This window comes from Aptenodytes patagonicus, chromosome 3 (assembly GCF_965638725.1).
Source record: "Aptenodytes patagonicus chromosome 3, bAptPat1.pri.cur, whole genome shotgun sequence".
NCBI classification, from domain to species: domain Eukaryota; kingdom Metazoa; phylum Chordata; class Aves; order Sphenisciformes; family Spheniscidae; genus Aptenodytes; species Aptenodytes patagonicus.
In genome coordinates this window covers 53,696,955-53,716,955 of record NC_134951.1, presented here as the reverse complement: position 1 = coordinate 53,716,955, position 20,001 = coordinate 53,696,955, and the positions used below count along the sequence as shown (strand labels likewise).

Sequence of the window (20,001 nt, the reverse complement as noted above, 5' to 3'; positions counted from 1 at the left end):
AACACCGAGTATTTTCAGATAAATAGATGGAATTACTGCCCACATTAAGATATGCTCTATCATAGCAAGGAGTGTAATGCAAGGAATGATTACAACAATGAATAACAGTAATTCTGCTGTAACCGGAAAAAAATCCTCACAAATCCACCCATTTTTCTGATTGTCTAAAAACAAAAGAGACCACGGGGATCTCACTTTCTATCTGGGTCTGACTAACATGCAGCCTTCTCCACAGCAAGCATACATCTTTAGTAAATTTCCAATTAAAACCAAATCAAAATTAGTTAAAGTTTGCTTCAGTTTCATTTACATTTTAAAGATTTTTTTTTTAAAAGATAATTGCAAATGACCTACCCAAAATGAAATCATAACCAAAGCAGTGCTCATAAAATAAAGGAGGAAAATTAAATACAGTGACTATAGGACTATTCCATAGCAATTAAACTCTGTAAGATTTGAAGCAAACATAAGTGTGCAGGTGAGAAGATCCAACTGGGTAAGCGAATCAGGGTCTTAACATTCACTTGTCAACACCTTCCAGCCTGCATTTGTGGAGGAGCACACCCTCCCCTAGCTTTAGGGAGCAGATGAGAAATTGTCCGGCTGTCGTCCTTGCCCACAAGGAGATCGTGCTGAGAAAAGAAGGGCAGCCAAGGGACTCTTGTCACAAGCAGCAAGCTCAGCCTGGGGCACCACAGAGCCCCCCGACTAAGGGCAAAAGCCATATTCCCCAGACTGCCCGGTGTGTGCTGTGCAGTAACCAGGTGCATCACAGCTGAGCCCCTGCTTCTGTCAATGCCTGCAACGACCTTTGAGGCCAGAAGGGCCCACATCCAGTGAAAAGTATGTTTTGCGCTGAAGGTCTACAGGATAGTTGGCTCAAGCAGACAAAAAGGCAGCTGGTGAAAAGCATTAGTGGCATGCTAACTAGGCAAACTAGAGTGGGGAGTGACAGCGGCCAATTCCACCTTGGCAACCTGTAAGATCTGAGGGAATGTGCTGAATGGCAACAGACCACTGTGTTGCCGGATCGTCTATACCGGCCAACCACTTAAAGCTGCATGACAGACTTCCCACCCAAATACTGCTTTGATTTTGCTCCTTCTGTTTCTTTTATTAAGGAAAAGAGAACAAGGTTACGAATCTCACCTAAGAGTGATGTGAGCAGCACCAGCAACGTGTCGGTATCTTCTCCAAAGTACGAAGCCGCACTTGTGATGTTTTCACTGTAGTTCCACAGGGTTTTGCATATCAAACAAGCCAGCTGCCAGTCAGCCGGCCCAAAGTCTCGTAAACAGTCAACTAACCTGTCAGTATCAAACAAAAACAGTGTTTTGCTCCATGTAGTTTTCTCCTGAGTCCTTCAAAATCTAGGCAGTCTAGAAATGTATGCAGACTCCATGAAAGTTTGCAGGAAAATGCTACATTAATAAACTTAAGATGCTACTTCCTTCCTCAGTAACTTCCCCCTTTTCATTTAGTCTAGTTCCCTAAGGATGTGAACATGCCTTTTGCCTACGCCTCTGTGCGTATGCCTGCCTGCATCTGTCCATCCCCTTTAACTTTTTAACCCAACTGACCAATTTCAATCACATACGTCACAAATGTGACCATCCCAAAGCCACCAAAATTCCAACAAATTTCATGACAAAATGTGACTGTCCCAAATCTGTGGCTACCACTAGAGCAGAGATTGCAATGCGAGCCAAACCTTATCAGGCACCACAAATTCATCTGGAAAAGATGGTATGAATGCAGAAAACGCTTCAGTCAGAACGTCCAGCTTATTGCACATCAGAGGATCTGACCAGAAGACAAATCCAAAGGAATTTGCTATTTCCATGGCTCACAGAATTACCTCTTACGTTCAGTGAAGTCTGACTGTTTTGCAGATCTCGCCCCTTCTTGTGTTTCCTCAGCCCGCACTCCCAATGGACTCCTCTCAGAAATGCCGGTTTTATTAAGGACCATTAGGTTCTTGACCTTTCTTCTAATCTCACTTCCTTGCAGATACCAAATGCAGGCTAGATCAAAAGCAGGACTCTGAAATTAAGCTATAACTTTTCTGCCTGCACCAGCTTACATACTGTAGCTATCCAGAGTTCCCAACAGCAGTGTTCACAAGTCCCGGGGCAGCCGAAGTAAACATTGTTTTTCACCTGCTGTCCCTAGTGACCTCTCTAATAGTAATCCTTCTCTGCTGTTCTCTTCCCCAACCCTACGACCCCCTCTTTCTCTCGCTTCTCTACTTCACTGTGAGATTTATAATCTGGTGGTTACTAAAGGGAACACGGGATAAGTGTTACATTCAGGTATGGCTGAAAATAGCAGTAATTGAAAAGCAACCAAAGAGCTTTGCTTTTTCTCTCCTCTCTGAAGGCAGTCATTGTGGAAGACTGGGAGGCATCTAATGAAAAGCCAAAAGAACTTGCCCTAATTTTTTGAAGGTTAACTCTCTGATGGGACTAATTCCATGTTTTATTAGGGCCACTATATATTGGTACAATAACCTCATTTCCAAAAATCCACAGAGCTGGTTTGGCACAGTCAGGATGACCTCCTTAACCATCACTTCCAAGTTCTCTAGATTTATTCCATACTGTTACTGTTTTTCCTTCCTTCTTCACAAACTTTCAGACAGAGTATAGAAAATTCTATAGCCTATATGATTCTGTATTTTACAGAATATTTTATATTCAATATAACAGAAATCCTATATAATAGAAATTTCTCACATCTATTACTCAATTTGCCTGTAACTTATTTTTATTCTTCTTTTTCAGCTTTATATTTTGTAAGTTAACTAGAACATGGGAAGGAAGGATAAGCAGACTATGCGTTGTTTAAAAAAGTAATTATATGATGTATGAACAGGAAAGCATTTCAAAGTTAGGCATATTGTTTCATAAATGTGGGTTGTATCTACTGCTTTACAGGCATAGGAACATGATCTTTCATGTTGCTCCAATTAAGCTGGATCCGCTATTATCTGAACATCAAAGCCACAAGTGTTGCATCCACAGTGGTTTTTCAAGATCTAATACCACTTACAGTGTAAGTGCCTTAAACTTGAACTCTCGGAGAGAAGAGTCTCGGGAGCTATTTATTCTCTGCCGGGCACAGCTACATCAGATAGTTCTCTCTGCAGTGCTAAGTAGTTACAAAAATTGCAAGAGACCATGTGGGGTATCACAGTTCTTGAAGTAGTCTTCACACTTAAAACAGATACATGTTAATGGTGCCTGTTAACTGTAGCCCACACAGGATCCAGTTAAGTCAAGCATAAGCAGGTATTGCAAAGCCATGCCTTGGTTGCTTTGTTGTATGGTACTCTCATCTGCTGTGGGTATCAGGAGGATCTTTGGGAAATTATTCTATGGTTCTTGGCTCTGCAGTAGGCTAAACCACTGTAATGCTTTTGCAAAAAACATATGAAAGAATATGAAAGGCTTTTTCTTGAAGAACATTAAATGCTGAATATCTATTAAGTATGTATCCTTAAGACAAGTTATTGGCTCCAGTAAAAAAGAATCTGATTGAAACTCTTTGGCCAAACTACTGGAACTTGCCTTTTTCGTAACCATAATCAGGAACTTACTTTCCAATTCCTCCTTCTTCCATCAGAAGAGCTCGTTTGTTCTTATCTACTGTGAGATTGAGCAGAACTCCACAGGCAGAAAAACAGACATCTTGGTTCTTGGCATCAAGTAAAGCAATCATGAACTTGTATACTGGATTGTAAAGGAAACAATATTACTGGGAAGATGGACTTATCATACAAGTGGCACCACAACACACTTATTAAACATGTATACTCAGAAAGCAGTCAAATGCAGGATACCCTACCCAAAAATTTAACTTTGTAGCATATTACTGTGACACTTGTAGAATAGGCGTATGAGCTAGAGTAACAGCTGTTACTACATCACGCTGAACACCAGCTTTCTTCAAAGCAACACGTACAAAATTCTAGCTATAAAAATACACCAAAGTAATGTGAAAATCCAATCAGAAGAGGTTAAGTTTACTGAACTGAATTACAGCTTATTTATTAAAAGTATCACCCTCCTTTCAATCGCACGGTCAGCAGAAACTGCTAGGATTTGGCACTTGGCACTCAGAGAGGGAAGTTCTTACCCCTGTGAGTGGCAGGGTTGCCCTAGACTGCACCAAGTCCAGCTGGGACTGCTGCAGCGTGGGGCTCCTGTGGGAGACAGGCAAGAAGCAGACACTGGATGTGCAGCATCTTGCAGCACTTGCTGACACTGAACCCTGTAGGGAGTGGAAGGAAACCCCAGCGAGGGAGTCGGTCTTGCCTAATGGAGAGGCAGCCTCTCAGCTCCTCCTGAGCTCGGCGCACTGACACCACAGTCTCTCCAAGGTGGAAAATTCAGTTCTTTGCCTGAGACAGCTCATCAGGAACCAGCCGCTAAGGGTCAGTTCTCCCTCTGCAGATACCTGCTCCTCCAAAAGTGGTGATATGTCCACCCTTGAAAGAAGGGTGTATACTGTATACTGTGGCATATCACCCCACTTTGAGCACTGACAGGTAGATACAAAAAATTTACGGTGAACTGGAGTTTAATTAAACCTGTGACACACCTTCTGTGGATAGCAAGGAGTTGCCATTTTTCCTAAAGCTCTTTAGACACCCAGAGCAAAAGGACTTGAGAAGACTTGTATCCTACTTCACCCAGAGGCAAACAGGAGGTCTCTTTGTTGAGGTAGTCAAACATCTTAAATGCATGTTACAAGGCGCTAACAAGCTGTCGAACATGGGAATCAAAACCTTGTGATTATGAACTAAACGAGAACTACGTTGGATTTTCATTTTATATCATATCATATATCATATCGCTACCAACCTGTAGGACTTGAGAAATTGAAGGAGTGAAGGGAAATTTCAAAATTATAATCTTTAGGAAAAACAGAGTTTTTGTAGTATTTACCTTTGTGAAGGCACACCATGGCACATTTTTCCTACTGCAATACTTCCATTTTAATGAAATTGAATTAAAATGGTGTTTATAATGACTACTGTCGGGTTCTAACATTTGCCCAATTTGCAAAACATCAGAGAAGATTGCTTCTACCCTTTAACTGAGACAGCTTATTAACAGTCTTTCCTTTTTAGAACGATGGACATTTAAAAACAGGACTCCTACAAATGCAAAAGTAACTCACTCTTTTTCTGTATGATGAAGTCACAGATCTCATGATACTGGGAAAGATTGCCAAAGACTCTGACAGCCTCCACAACTCCATCCATATTGTTGCTCATTAACAGCTTTAAAAGTACTATTGGTTTGCAGAGAAATGAAATAAAAACAATTACTTGTATATCACAAACATGTGCTTGGCTTTTTATCAATAAATATCAGAATGCAAGCAGCAACAGCAATAAATGTAATAAGTGGGAACAGTTATCTATCTGTCTGGTTGCAGTGACGGGGGTGAGCTGATGGTAGAACTAAATTGTGTAGGGCTTTGAAAATGAGACGAAGAGCTCCAATATGGGGCTAAATGCAAAGGAACGAATGAGGAGTTACGAAGATAGCCTAAGCACAGTTGTAATAATGGGAACCAGTTTTGCTATACAGTTTTGAGTGGGCTCATGTGAAAATCCAGGAAGACAAAGAAGAAAAAAATGTTGTAATATATAACAGAATTGATTTAGATCCTGAACAGATGGTCTTATGGTGGGATGTCTCCTAAAACTCAAATTCTTTTCTGACATTAGCTCTATTTCCTCTCAGTGCTGCTATAACAAGCAAACACGTTTTCTCTGAACAGCTACTTAATATTGCCCCTGGTCTGAAGCATTTACTTGCTTGCTGCTTTCCTGCTTAGCAGCTTCACATATGCTTAGTGTGTAACTTCAGCAGATAGAATGAGACCTTCAGCATTTCCTAGGAAGAGCTACCATCGTGTAGGTTTTCGGTGCACGGCCAAGGAGCGATGTTACGGAAGTTACATTTACCAGTCTTCTGTGAGTATGAAGTGAACCACTGAAATCAGTCCATCATATAAAGGACTCAGATCAGTCAACCCTTAACCCTTCTACCACAGAAAAGTGAGAGAAAAAAATACAGAAAAGAGGTTGGCTTCATTGCTGTTACTTCCGTCTTTGAATGTTGCAATACTGAACATGCCTTGAACTTGTCTTAAAGAGACATCTGAAATGATTATTTTTTGTCTTTGAGATCCACCACTTGTATCAAACAGCAAGTATTCTCAAAATGTCTCCTGGAGGAGGAAGCCTGCTGGTCTTCCATCAAAATGTTTTCTCTCTCCTCAGTTCAGGCAGAGGAAAGGTGATGGGACTGGTTCCACACACTAACAATAAAAACAGGAGAGGGAGAGCAAATGGGACAGGCAGAGAAGTCATTTGTTTTCACGTTTCTCCGACTAGCAATAAGAGACAGCTGGCTTATGGGTGATAAAATGACTTGTGACAGAACAGCAGAACTGTTACCTAGAGAGAACATGATGTCTACCAGTCAGGGCACTAGGTTGACAGCCAGAATATTTTTTCCTACTCCTCATTCTACCTGTTGTGCGAACTTCAGGCTCTGTCTCTCCCCCATGTCTTGTCTATTTAGAGAGAAAGGTATGCAAGACATAGACGCTCTACCTTTTGTATAACATTAACACAATGAGTCCCAGAACTCAGATGCAGTTCCTACACATCACTAAAGTATGACTATTGTCCATACTGTCAGAGGGGAGAGAATCACACAACTCCTATACTGCCAATGGGTTTATAAGCCAGAAACAGACATAAATCAGACTTTGCAGGTCTAGAAGGTACTAAGAAGAAAAAAACCTTTCTTACCATGCTCTGATTAGAAGTAAAAAGCAACATGATTATTTTGGCTCAGGCATATGGATTTTGAACAAGTCTAGCAAAAATTGCTAAACAGAAAACAATATGGCAAATTCCTTTTGGGAGGAAAAGAAGGGGTTTTGTCAACAACCTAACTATTTTCACACAAGTCACAGAATTATGTTCCAAAAGAATGAGAAATCATTATGGGAAGAATTTAGCCCTATGAACTTTATATTCCTGCAATATGATACCACAAAACACTATCAGTGTCTTCATTTTCTGTAGTGTCAAATCAAAATATAGCATGAATAACTTCCACTTTCAAAAAGCTATACAAAAAGTACTAGTTTAAAAGTCCTTACTTTCAGCAATGTGTAGCTTCTTGTCTTGAACAGCAGAACTCTTCACTTTGTAGTAGGATAAATTGTTGATTGCTGTTGCAGCACTGATGACCAACTCCTCAGAGTCATCAACTGACTTGTATTCTGATAGTAAAAAAAAAAAAACAAAACATATGCATATGTAGATACACACACGCACATGAGTCTAACTTAGCAGTGCATCATATCTCAGAAGCAAACTGAATCATCGTTTACATGCCCACTATTACAAACTATTCTGTTTTTCAGTAACATGGCAGAAGCTAACAGGAACAGCTGATCCAAAAATGGCAATACAAAGTCACTCTTTCCAACTCTTCATCTACAGAAATCATTGTGACTAAGGCAACATGGTTTAAAACCTAGTTAGTTAAGACATTTTACAGATCCTATTTGCTGTTTTAAGATGGAACTGGGGAGAATCCACACGCAGAAATAGGCCCGTGTGATAGACACAGAGAAATACCAAGGACTATTATACCGAAATGTCAGGTACCATGAAAAACTGAGGGGGGAAAAAAAAAAAAAAGACTTCTTTAACAATATTTGAAAGATTCCCTCTCTCAGAGTTCCTGACAGAATGTTAACCAGTGTAAAATTACACCAGCAAGCCTGAAAGTATATCGATTTATCTGAGGTTTCTGGCCTCAGAAACCAAGAGTGAAGGAAATAAAAGAGGGGTAAGTTCATAGGGAGAGAGAACATTTTGTAGTAAACTAACTGATACAGTGCTCAAGAAGAGGGGAGGATGGCAGAGAGAATCTTTGAGGCTCAAAAGTGCTTACACAATGATTAAGACAGTTCCAACCCAGGAAGCTCCTACAGGGCTTTAAGAATGGATGAAGTTGTGAGTCTGCCTTCTCTAATCCCCCATGGCTGGTGGGTAACACTGGTAAACTAGCATATAATCAGGCTGATTGTCTTTCCATAATATTTAATGTTCTCATCACACACTAAAATATACTGAGTTCTTTGAGATGTATCTCGTCACTGCTAAACTCTGTTACGAGGAGAACAGACTGCCCAGTCCTAGCCTGTAACTAGATTTACAAAGGCATCAGTAAGTGGTAAAGGAACTGCAGTCCTAAGCCTCCATTTGGAGGGAAAGAGATAAAGGTTGGAAATCTGAAAAAGAAGAAAAAATAAGAGGAAATTTTTCAAGGAGGCTGAAAGTTATGAGTGCAGGGAACAAAAAGAATACTTAATTCAGAACAGTCACAAAACCTGCAAACCTTAAAAAAACCCCACCACTAAACACATCTATGTAGCACCTGGTAAGAACAGACTTCCCTTCTATATGAACTCTCAGTGAGATGTTTGCTTATCCTTAATGATCATATCTGCCAATCTGATCACTGAATTAAACACTTCTACAACATCTTTCCCCAGACACTGAAAAGTCAGTACCAAAGCAGCAATGCTTCCACTGTCTCAAACAGGCTTTCTACATAAAACAGTTTATGAATATCAGCTGATTGACTTTGTTATTTTAGCAATGGAACCGATTTAGTTATGGCTCAACCTAGATAATAAGGTCAAGTAGAAAAATCCTAAACTCTCCTTACAGACTGAACAAAGATAACAAGCACAACATTGATTTTATTACCTAGTACTGTAACAAGTAATTCTACAACACGATGGGCAGCTGCCAGAGCTGCTCCTACGCTGGGATGAATGGAGAGATTGGCCAGCACTCTTATCAGTTTTATCAGAACATCTTCTGCTTCTGAAGGATGCTTTGGGCGTTTTTTTCCTTCCCCTCCTCTTTCATGGTACCATTTCTGTGCATTCAAATCCAGTTCACGGTAGGTTTGGAATAATGATATCAAGGTGTTAACACTTCCTTTTTCTTTAAAGAATTGCTCACGGGCCTGGTTATTCTTTGCTGTTAAATTACCAAGAATGAAGATGATACGGATAACCAAATCCTGCAATAAAATAAATAAACCATATTACACGGAAAACATCAGAAGCTATTAGCTGCTTAAAAAGAAGATAATACTTAATTTACTTCACAATTCAGTTAATAGCAGGTCCAGAACAACTGAAGGAATGCCAAATACAGCAAGTAGGAATAATTTTTTATGCTACTATTTTTCATAACCCGGTTTACAGAAGAAATCAAAAACATCTGACAGAACTAGTATAGCATTGGGGTAATTACTAATGGGATATACTTGGTATAGGTCATCTATTTCTACCAAGCCCACAGTAATCTCAAAACATCTTAAAACAGCACTTTATAGAACTAGAATAATTATATGGGCCAGAGCTTACTAATCTTTCAGGTAAGCAAGTGTCAGTTGTGATGGCCAAAGACTACCACCTTCTCTTCTTCTCTAGGCCTGTTACCCATTGTAGAGGTTAAACTACTTCCCCTTGATTTGCTACTGTTAAATCCACGATAGCTCTTACTCATTTCCTTGTTAAGTTCAATTGCTTGCAGATAGCTGAATTATTTTTCCAGATTTTTACCAGAAATGTAATCTAAACTGACCGGTCTGTTATTCCCCAATTCCTCCTCTTTCTCCTTTTAAAGACAGGTGCCCTACAACCTTGCAATCCTACATAACTTTTCAAGAATCCCAGAGACATTACCCTTTTCTGTCCTTTTGTAAGCATCAAAGGGTAGATTTCATCAGGCCTAGCTGGTTTGAAGGCACTTAAATATGCTCCAGCTCATTAAAATAGTGATTAAAGAACTCAGGCTGAAGTAGAGATTAATCATTTGATCATACTTAACCCTTTCAGAAGAAGAAGCAAAAAAAGGCATTCCACACTTCACTATTCACAGTGGCACCTGTCGATAATTCTCACCTTCTTCTGAACACTGCAGCAACTATTTCCTTGTTGTCTTCGCACTATTAATGTACTATAGAAAGTTTTCTTGGGTTTTTTTAATGTCCCTTTCTAGTTGCATCTCATTTTGTGCTTTTTTTCTGACTTTGATTTTACGTGTTCTTGCTACCCTTTTATTCTTATCATTGCTAAATGAGACCTACTTTCTATTTTTATATGGTATCTGAGATCTTATGATTTAACCAAGTTGCTCTCTTAAAGCACTTTCTATCCCTGCCCTTCAGTGGGATACAGAATCACATCTCTTGTTGCTTCATTTTGGACATACTGAGAAACAGCCTTTTTTTGGTAAGACTAGTGGATCCTAACTGAATGGCATTCAACAACATCCCCTTTTATTTTCTTACCCACCCGTATAGAATAAGAAGAAAATAAATTCTGAAAGTCTGAACTAACCCAAGTATAAACCAATTAAAACATTCGCCTCTGTCACTTGCATCAAAACGTACTCAGTTCCAAAAAGGAAAGTCCATAGCTTTATCTTAACAGTACAGGTAAAGGAACAGAATTTCTTCACGCACAGCACAGCCATCTACCCTTAGCTGCTAAACTGCTGTACTTGCACTAGCCTAGAATTTTGCTAAACAATTTACATGCTGTTTTTCTTCAAATATAATAGCTATATTCACAGATATTCTAATCCTCCCTGGTATTAATAACATAAGTTATCCAGGCACAGTCCAACTTGTTCAAGTATACATACTAATACTGAAGGAAAAAGATGTGTAAGCAGCAAATCCTTCTTTCATACATGCCTTCATCAGTAAGTTTCACGTCCTAAGCCTCTGCCACAAGACATTGGCAATAACATCCTCCTAGGGTCAAGAAGATGAATGCTATCCCTGCGTATGAGAAGCGGGCAGACTCCTAAGTGAGGAATAGGTTCTCGCATCCACGTATTTAATACAATCACTCCGTAGGACCCACTTCCACTTTTTTTTAACTAGGCATCATATTTTTGCTAGCATTTAAATGTCATCCATACAAATTTTTATTAACACTCTTACTGACTAGCCACTAAGAGCTTTCACCTTTGCTGGCACAACCCCCAATTCACAAAGGCTGTAAGAATTTGAAACAAACAACTGATGAATCAGAAGAGAGAACTGAAAAAAGCAGGCAGTCTAGTTTGACTCGTTCATATTGACTTTCTAATTTTGGTCAAAACAGTATCAGCCCAGCAACAGCTCTACCCAATCAGAAAACAGACAAACAGGTACCGTACAGCAATCAACCGATATTTTGAGAAGTGTGATCTCAACTGTGCTTTCCACCTACAGGCTAGCAAAACAAACTTATAAAATACTTCTTTTTAGCTAAGCACATCCGGTTTTAATAGCATATTACCAAAGTTTCATTATCTTCCAGTGAAAATTTAACTAGCAGAGTCAAAGAGAAAAGCTGATACAACTTCTCCTGAGTAGTATAGTACTCAAGGGTTTGTATTATTTTTGGCTATGTTTTTTTTAAATGCTCATGGGGTAAGCACTGCAAGAGTAAGAAACACCAGCTTAGAGTTGCTGTGTAAAGAAATACATGTAAAGATGAATGGCATTTTGAAACTGCTTGCGAGACTAAACCTGTACAAGGCCCATGGGCTCTTCTGTACATAACGAAAAAATCAGTATAATAAATGAGATGATTATGCATCTCCAAGTGTTTGGAGTATTAACTGCATATGGAATTTCAGACATTCTTGCACACTTACAGAAAAATTACATTTCTCAGATTAATTTACATAATATGGAGGTTTTAACACGTATGATACTAAAGACAAATTAGATTAAAGATAGGAAGTACACTCAGTTGTTTCATCTTTTTATAACGAGGCATTCATGTGAGACATGCTGTCCAGAGAGTATACCCAGACTTGATTGGAAGATTATATATGAGACCACACAGCTTCACTTACACGAACAAATTTGAAGAAACATACCAAGAAAAGCTCGAGAAGGAGAACTGATCCTTTTCTTTGCTTCCAATCCGTGATGAAACTGTGGTATTTTTGTTTTTAAAGCTGTAATGGCACCACATACTCCATCAGCATTTAATTCTTATTTTTCTGAACAACTGGAACATATACATTTGATCCCTGATATGAAAAATTTCTTTACTTACCTACTTCTAAAAGTTTATTCCTTGCACTGCCCTAGTAGCAAAGGTACACAATGTACTTGCTGAGTCACAGAACTTGACAGCAGTTTATCTTGGCAATTAAAGTGTACCTGCCTTTCAATGTAAAGCATGATGAACAGAGGTACAAATAGTACAAGTTTACTTATCAGTAGAAAAGGAAAGCCAATTAGGTCAGTAATTTCTAACTAAAATGAGATAAATAAGGGAGGGGAGTCCATTCAGAGTTTGTACACGTTGGCCAAGTACCTGTTGTTAGTCTGTTTGGTGTCTGGACCCTCAGAAGGGGAGGGGTAGTATGAAACAAAAATTCAGATGCCAGCAGCCGAGTTCCTATTGAATCTCCAGCTGTAAATAAAGTGTGCTTTCCATGTTACACAAACTTCAATGGAGGTACTCAAAATTCTACCACCTGCCCAGCAGTATGAACTGCTTCTCATTCAAATCTAATTTACACTTCATTTCCAAATTTGTATTTCTGCTTTATTATGTACCTTGGAAAGAAAATTTGAGAGTTTTCTTTGCAGGGTCTGATAGTCTACTTATAGACAAAATAACAGTAGTTATGCCATCCTGGAGCTAATCTCTTCCAAACGCAGTAAGGATTCATCTTGAAGTGACATTCTGGCTGTGAAAATTCCTGGTCAAACCCAGAAATAACAACTGACCCAAAATGAAACTCGATTTAAAGAAGAAAAAAGGAGCGGGATGGGGGTGGGGGTGGAGAGTGTGCGTGTTGACCGAGGGACCTGAAATAAGGAGCAGAGAGGAGAAGCTTTGCCACAGTGATCGCAGGGAGTACTTTGTCAGTAAAGAGGGAACCTCCTTCCCCTGCAAATATGAATGCATTTGAGGAGAAGGAGAGGCCATTAGAAGAATGTAGTTATATTTCTGTGTATCACATGCCACAGGACCCTACCCAGTAATTTCTACACCCAAAAATCTGATCTGTTTAGGTAAACTTTTCAGAAAAGCGTTCATTTGCACTTAGTGACTTTTAGCAATGAAGAACTCATGTCCTTAGGTTTGTTTGTGGATATCTGGAGATCTGGGAAAGGTAACGAAGAAAAGCAAGCACGTTGTCACCAGAACATCATTTGATGAAAAGTAGTGTACACTCTCTAACAAAAAACATTTCAGAAATCACAAATTGAAAAAAAAGTTAAAAACCATATCCCCCACGGTATTGCTCCAAAGATTACTGATCTTCCTGGTTAAAATCTTTATTCTTATTAGTAGTTTAAATTTGTACAGCTTCAGCCACTATTTCTTATTATCTCTTTTTTCCTAGATTAAAGGATGGTCTACTAACAGAAATGTCTTCCTTGTGCAGATTCTATTAATAGGCATCTTGCTAATGGTCTGACCTTTGTCATTGATAAATTAATTTGCTTAATGTTGGGGGATTTTTTTAACTCTCATCATTCTTTTAGCTCTTTTCAGAGCTGTTCCCAAGCTTTCAGCATCTTTTGTAGAAATTGATACCAAAAGCTAAGGCAAAATATTTTAGTGACAGTGTCTGTCACACCAAGCAGTAATATCTTCTTCTTATTATTTTATATTCTAATGTTTACCTATCTAGTAATTACATTCATTCTCTTGTATCTTTTGACACACCAGAACAGCAGGTTTCTATATGATATATGCCAATGAAGACTACCAACTTTGAGCTCTACATTCCTGATCATTTTATATTCAGAGTACATATCACATATTCTGCACTTTCCTTACCACTCTTGCCTTTTCTTTCAGACAAAAAAAAAAAGAAAAAAAAAATCACAACCAGAGTATTAGGAAGATGCAAACACACTATCAGCTCAGCATACCGTCAGAAATCATACTGTAGGGAAAGGGTGACCTTCTGTGGTTATTCAGATTTATCAGCAGGAAAATTCCTTCAGAGTTGTCAGAATATTTATCCTAAAATGGATACTTCCTTCTTGAAAAAGATGTTAATTTAGAGAGAATGAATGATCAGTTATGAATATGCATGTGCACACACAAAACACAGGAGAAAAATCTTCTATTTTTGTTCTTTAATGGTCAATTACTATATTCCCTTCACAGCTTTTTTTAATTGTCCAAGGCACTATTATAACGTTGGGCTAGAGGGAGGAGGAATACCACTGAAAATACGTATTTGTAAACTTAGGAGAAAAGAACCACATTATCTATGTAAGTTCTTCGTAGGGTTACCTTGACAAGCACTTCTGCAGAAGTGGTGGCATAAACAGCACCCACTCTCCTTTCCATTCACAGTTTGGTTCCTCTCCCATATTGTTTCCTCAGTATTTGTGAACAAGGCACTATTTGTGTGGCTGTTCAACAACTTAGACTGGAAAGCAATGCAGGTGAGAACCCAGCAAAGGACTGGGGTTCTTTTTTTCAGTTTTAAGGTTATTGGAAGCTGGGTCAGTTCTGTGACATGATGTATCACGCTGTCACACAAACAGCTGTCCTCAGCCCAAATGAGGGATGGCACAGAGAGGAAAAGGGAGTAACCAAAACACAAAGAACACTTACGTCAGCAGTGATGACCATTTCTTTAGAGGCAAGTTATGGATACAGAAACACACCCCCAACCCCACCCCCAATAAAAATAATAATAAAAAAAAATCTTTGGTATCTCATAAGACTATGATGCCACTGAGCAGAGCACCAGTAATACTCTCAAAGCATTTAAGAGGCAAACGTATATCTGAACTAAACATAGCTGCAACATTAGACTCTACTGTTAAGAGCCTGTGGTTGCTTTAGGGTATTATATGACTTATGTTATATGACTGACTGAAACAGACAGATAGCAGGTTCCTGGGAGCTCATCGCAGAATTCTCCATAAGCCAGCCAAAAAAACAGCCAGGAAGGCCAGTCACTGCATGCAGATAAGCCTTTGCCTAATAAATAAAGCCAGAAATGAAGTGGAGAAATTCTCTGCATTTACAGGCCCCATCTGTGACAGCCTTCCCCACTGCAGCACTCCTAAGAGCAAAAAGGACATTCAACAGCCCTGAAATTAGTCTTTTTCTTGGAGGGAGACAAGAAAAAGTCTCATAAGCAGAAGCTTGCTTGCTCACAGAAGACTATAAACTGATTTGGGACCCACTACCTGGTAGATGCATTTGGGAAGAAAGCTGGGCAGATCCACAGAATCACAGAATCATTAAGGTTGGAAAAGACCCCTAAGATCATCGAGTCCAACCGTCAACCCAACACCACCATGTGCACTAAACCATGTCCCTAAGCGCCTCATCTACACGTCTTTTAAATACTTCCAGGGATGGGGACTCAACCACCTCCCTGGGCAGCCTCTTCCAATGTTTAACCACTCTTTCAGTAAAGACATTTTTCCTCACGTCCAATCTAAACCTCCCCTGGCGCAACTTGAGGCCATTTCCTCTTGTCCTATCGCTTGTTACTTGGGAGAAGAGACCGACACCCACCTCGCTACAACCTCCTTTCAGGTAGCTGTAGAGAGCGATGAGGTCTCCCCTCAGCCTCCTTTTCTCCAGGCTGAACAACCCCAGTTCCCTCAGCCGCTCCTCATCAGACTTGTTCTCCAGACCCCTCACCAGCCTCGTTGCCCTTCTCTGGACACGCTCCAGCACCTCGACGTCCTTCTTGTAGTGAGGGGCCCAAAACTGAACACAGTATTCGAGGTGCGGCCTCACCAGTGCCGAGTACAGGGGCACGATCACTTCCCTACTCCTGCTGGCCACACTATTTCTGATACAGGCCAGGATGCCATTGGCCTTCTTGGCCGCCTGGGCACACTGCCGGCTCATGTTCAGCCGGCTGTCAACCAGCACCCCGGGTCCTTTTCTGCTGGGCAGCTTTCCAGCCACTCTTCCCCAAGCCTGTAGCGCTGCATGGGGTTGTTGTGGCCGAAGTGCAGGACCCGGCACTTGGCCTTGTTGAATCTCATACAGTTGGCCGCGGCCCATCGATCCAGCCTGTCCAGGTCCCTCTGCAGAGCCTTCCTACCCTCGAGCAGATCAACACTCCCGCCCAACTTGGTGTCGTCTGCAAACTTCCTGAGGGTGCACTCGATCCCCTCATCCAGATCATTGATAAAGATATTGAACAAGACCGGCCCCAAAACTGAGCCCTGGGGAACACCGCTCGTGACCGGCCGCCAACTGGACTTAACTCCATTCACCACAACTCTCTGGGCCCGGCCGTCCAGCCAGTTTTTGACCCAGCGCAGAGTCCACCTGTCTAAGCCGTGAGCCGCCAGCTTCTCGAGGAGAATGCTGTGGGAGACGGTGTCAAAGGCCTTACTGAAGTCCAGGTAGACCACAGCCACAGCCTTTCCCTCATCCACTAGGCGGGTCACCTGGTCATAGAAGATGATCAGGTTGGTCAAGCAGGACCTGCCTCTCATGAACCCGTGCTGGCTGGGCCTGATCCCCTGTTTGTCCCACACATGCCTTGTGAGCGCCCTCAAGATGAACCACTCCAGGCACAGTGAACCCGATAAATGCGGACGTCTCCTTAGAGAGGATGACAAGGCAACATCAGTCTATTCCTCATTTAATAAATTGTTTCTGACAAACTGATTGTTAAATCAAACAGGTAAAGCAGCATGCAAATTATAATTGTAAATTAGTGCAGTTCTACTAGCTGATGCAAGAGATGCAAAAATAATAGCAAGTCTTCTCAAACATATCAGGACCAGGAAGTTTGCCAGAATCTGCAGAACTAATTGATGATCAGGATAAAACAGGAGCATTCAGAGAAGAAAATGTCATTGCAGAGAAGCTAAATGAGTTCTTTGCATTGATTCATGCCCACTGTGAAAGCAACTGGGGGGATCTCAATGCTACAGCCTTCTCTGGGGAAGACTCATCAGAGGATCTGTCCAAAACTGAAGTGATCACAAACAATTTTAAGGAACAAACTGACAAAACAAACAGGACTGGATAATCACCCAACAGTTCTAGAAGAAGTAATTAATTAAATAGCTTAATTACTAACAGTGATGTGCAACTTCTCAAAACTGCCTTGATGCCTAAGGACTGGAAGGGTAACAAACATGAAAAGGATCCAAATGAGATTCAAGTCTGGTGTCTGTACTAGATAAATCAGAAGAGACCATAAAAAAGAATAATGAAATTAGTGGACAGTCGGATAAACGCAATCAGCTTTAAGACTCCTAAGTTCTGACTTACCCAATTCTTGAGCTCTTTGAAGGGATCAAAAAACATGCATAAAGAAGACCCATCTGATACCACCCATGTGGCTTTCCAGGAGACTTTTGACAAAGTCACTCACCAAAATCCTAGTGAAACTAAGCAGTCATGCTGTAAGGGAGAATGTCCTGGTATAGATAAATGATTAGAGGATGGAAAACAGAGTAAATTAGCAGTTCCTGCAATGGTGGAAGATGACCAGCGGAATTCCACAGGGTTCTGTGCTGGGACCTGTTGTGTTCAACTTGTCCATAAACAACATGGAAAAGTGGGTGACAGCAGTGATATGGGAGAGTTTGCTGATGACACTAAGATATTCAAAGTAGCAAAGATGAAGGCTGACTGAAGAGCAGAAAAAGGATTTGTAGTCAACTGGTAATAAAATAGCAGATGAAATTTAAATGCAGATAAACATGAAATGATGCGTGTGGAGAAACACAGAGCAGACATACCTTCATGTATAAAATTATAGCCTTTGAACCAACCATAACCACCTGAAGAGCAATCTTGGGGTTAATGACAGATTCCTCATGGGGCTTTAATGCTCACAGGAGGTCAAGAAAGCAAATAAAATACTGGGAATTACTGGGAAATAAACTTACGCAGGCATGCAAATCAATGATAGGGCCACATCTTAACTGCCATGTTCTGGCTTCCTCATCTCAAAAAAAAGATACAGGAACCGGGATTGTAAAAAGTTCTGAGAAAAGCAACATGGATGCACAATGGTATGGAATAGCCTCTATATCAGAAAGGACTAAGTAAGCAAGGACTCTTCAGCCTGGAAAAGAGGTAGCTCGAAGAGGATATGATAAAGGTCTAGAAAGTGGTGTGAAATGAATGACAGGATTAAATATTCACCAACTTTTCAATACAAGAACCAGAGGGTATCAAATAAAGATAGTAAAGGCCAAATTCAAAACAAGCAAAAGGAATTATCTGTGCAATGGGTAGTTGCTATGGCAACTCCTTGCCAATGGATGTTTAACATGTTAGAAGTTTATATGGGGTAGAGGGGAGACTGTAGAATTCCATGGAAAAGAAGTCAACTGAGGTTTATTTCATACACAGAGAACCACAGCTGGCTGAGGAAGTTTCCAAACTGGAAAGAGGCAGAGATTTGGTAAGTTTACACAGGCATCTGATTTTCACCACTGCCAAGTATGGATACTAGGCTAGATGAACCTTTCATGTGACCCAGTGTGATTATTCTTTTGCTGAATAGGCAATTGCTGCATCCAGTGATGTCAGATACTTAACAAAAGTTTCCTAATTAAAAAAGTAGGCTACACTAAAGTATAAAGGGACTTTTATATACAACAGGCACAAGATTTCTTCTATGCAAATTTTAGTATCACACCCTGTGTTTGTGCACTTAGGATTGAAAATAGACTCCTAACTGTACACTGGTAAAAGATTACACGGAAGCTGGCAGGGCCCAAAAGGCCACCTAAGCTCACAGGTAGTGCCTGACTTACTGACAGAAACTACTGCCCTATTTAGGCAATCTCCCTGTTCCAAAAGCATGGCCTTCTCGTGGCTTACGACATTAACCACAGACTGAGAAAGTCATTCTTTATACAGCTTATCTGAAAAGCTTCGAGATGATAATGATCTGGGAAAGGAGAACAGCATCTTATTCAAAGATTTCTGGAGATGGGCAAAAGTCTACAATGCTGACTAGAAACAGAAGCATGCAAAGCTCATCCTGCAAGATAGAGGCTCTACTTCTGACAGCTTTCACGGCATGTGGCAGCCACCAAGGATTTTTCTGTTACTCCACACAAGTAAGCTCCAAAACCAACCACAAGCGAAGTCCAACAGAACATGTACTTCAGATGCGTAGAAAGGCACTGCTGAATTCCCCAGCCCTACCTTGCAGATCCAGCATTTCCAATCTTCCGTACTCCTCTCCTTACCTAAGACTATGATACATAGAATTTAGCAAGTCTTGCCAACTCAATTTCCCCAAAAGTCTTTCTCACAGAGTTAAATTACTACTCTCCCATTCCTTCTGACTCTTTTACCCAAGAGAGAAAACGAGCTGAGAAAAAAAAAAGGAGAGAGATGAAACTGCAGTGTGGTGAGAAGAACAGAGACTATTTGGGTGGCAGCTGTGGAATTCAGTGTGTGGTGTGGGAGCAAGTCATTAATCCTATTTCCAGTGCTCACATTTTTATTTTCACAATATTTAATGCTTATTTTTAAAGTCACAGTTATGAAAGCACTTGAGAAAGTCTGAATGCTGGTTTTCTTTCATTTTTCTGGTCTTCTTTTATGTTTCTAGCTGCCATGACTGCCAGTAAAAAAACCTGATCCCACGAACTTTGCAACGTGAAAATTCAGAAAACACACATACACTTCCTTTCTTAACATATCAGTTCTTAGACCTGAGGATTTTTAATGTTTTGAGTTAATAATACTGATTTATCCTCCTCTTTGTTTCTTCCCACAGCAGACAATTTTACTCACACTGCTGTTACTTGTTTTCTTTTCAACACATACCTACTCACGCTATAACTCACTAGCTGTCAGCGTTTTAAAAGAAAGATTAGCAGTGCCAACTACACCTCAGGAAAAACATTTGCACTCCTCACAGCTCAAGTGTTT

At 40.4% G+C, this 20,001-nt stretch overlaps 1 protein-coding gene across 6 annotated transcripts in view; it reads right to left on the bottom strand.

The window, feature by feature from the left end:
- Nucleotides 1–20,001, bottom strand: part of ARMC2 (armadillo repeat containing 2) — a 76,975-nt gene that overhangs the window by 3,707 nt on the left and 53,267 nt on the right. For all 6 annotated transcript variants that reach the window (XM_076333364.1, XM_076333366.1, XM_076333367.1 and 3 more), the window contains 5 exons: nucleotides 8,816–9,137; nucleotides 7,192–7,314; nucleotides 5,185–5,298; nucleotides 3,599–3,731; nucleotides 1,150–1,307 (listed from right to left, as the gene is read on the bottom strand). In XM_076333364.1, the coding sequence (XP_076189479.1) occupies nucleotides 1,150–1,307; nucleotides 3,599–3,731; nucleotides 5,185–5,298; nucleotides 7,192–7,314; nucleotides 8,816–9,137 (850 nt within the window). The remainder of the gene's footprint in view (nucleotides 1–1,149; nucleotides 1,308–3,598; nucleotides 3,732–5,184; nucleotides 5,299–7,191; nucleotides 7,315–8,815; nucleotides 9,138–20,001) is intronic.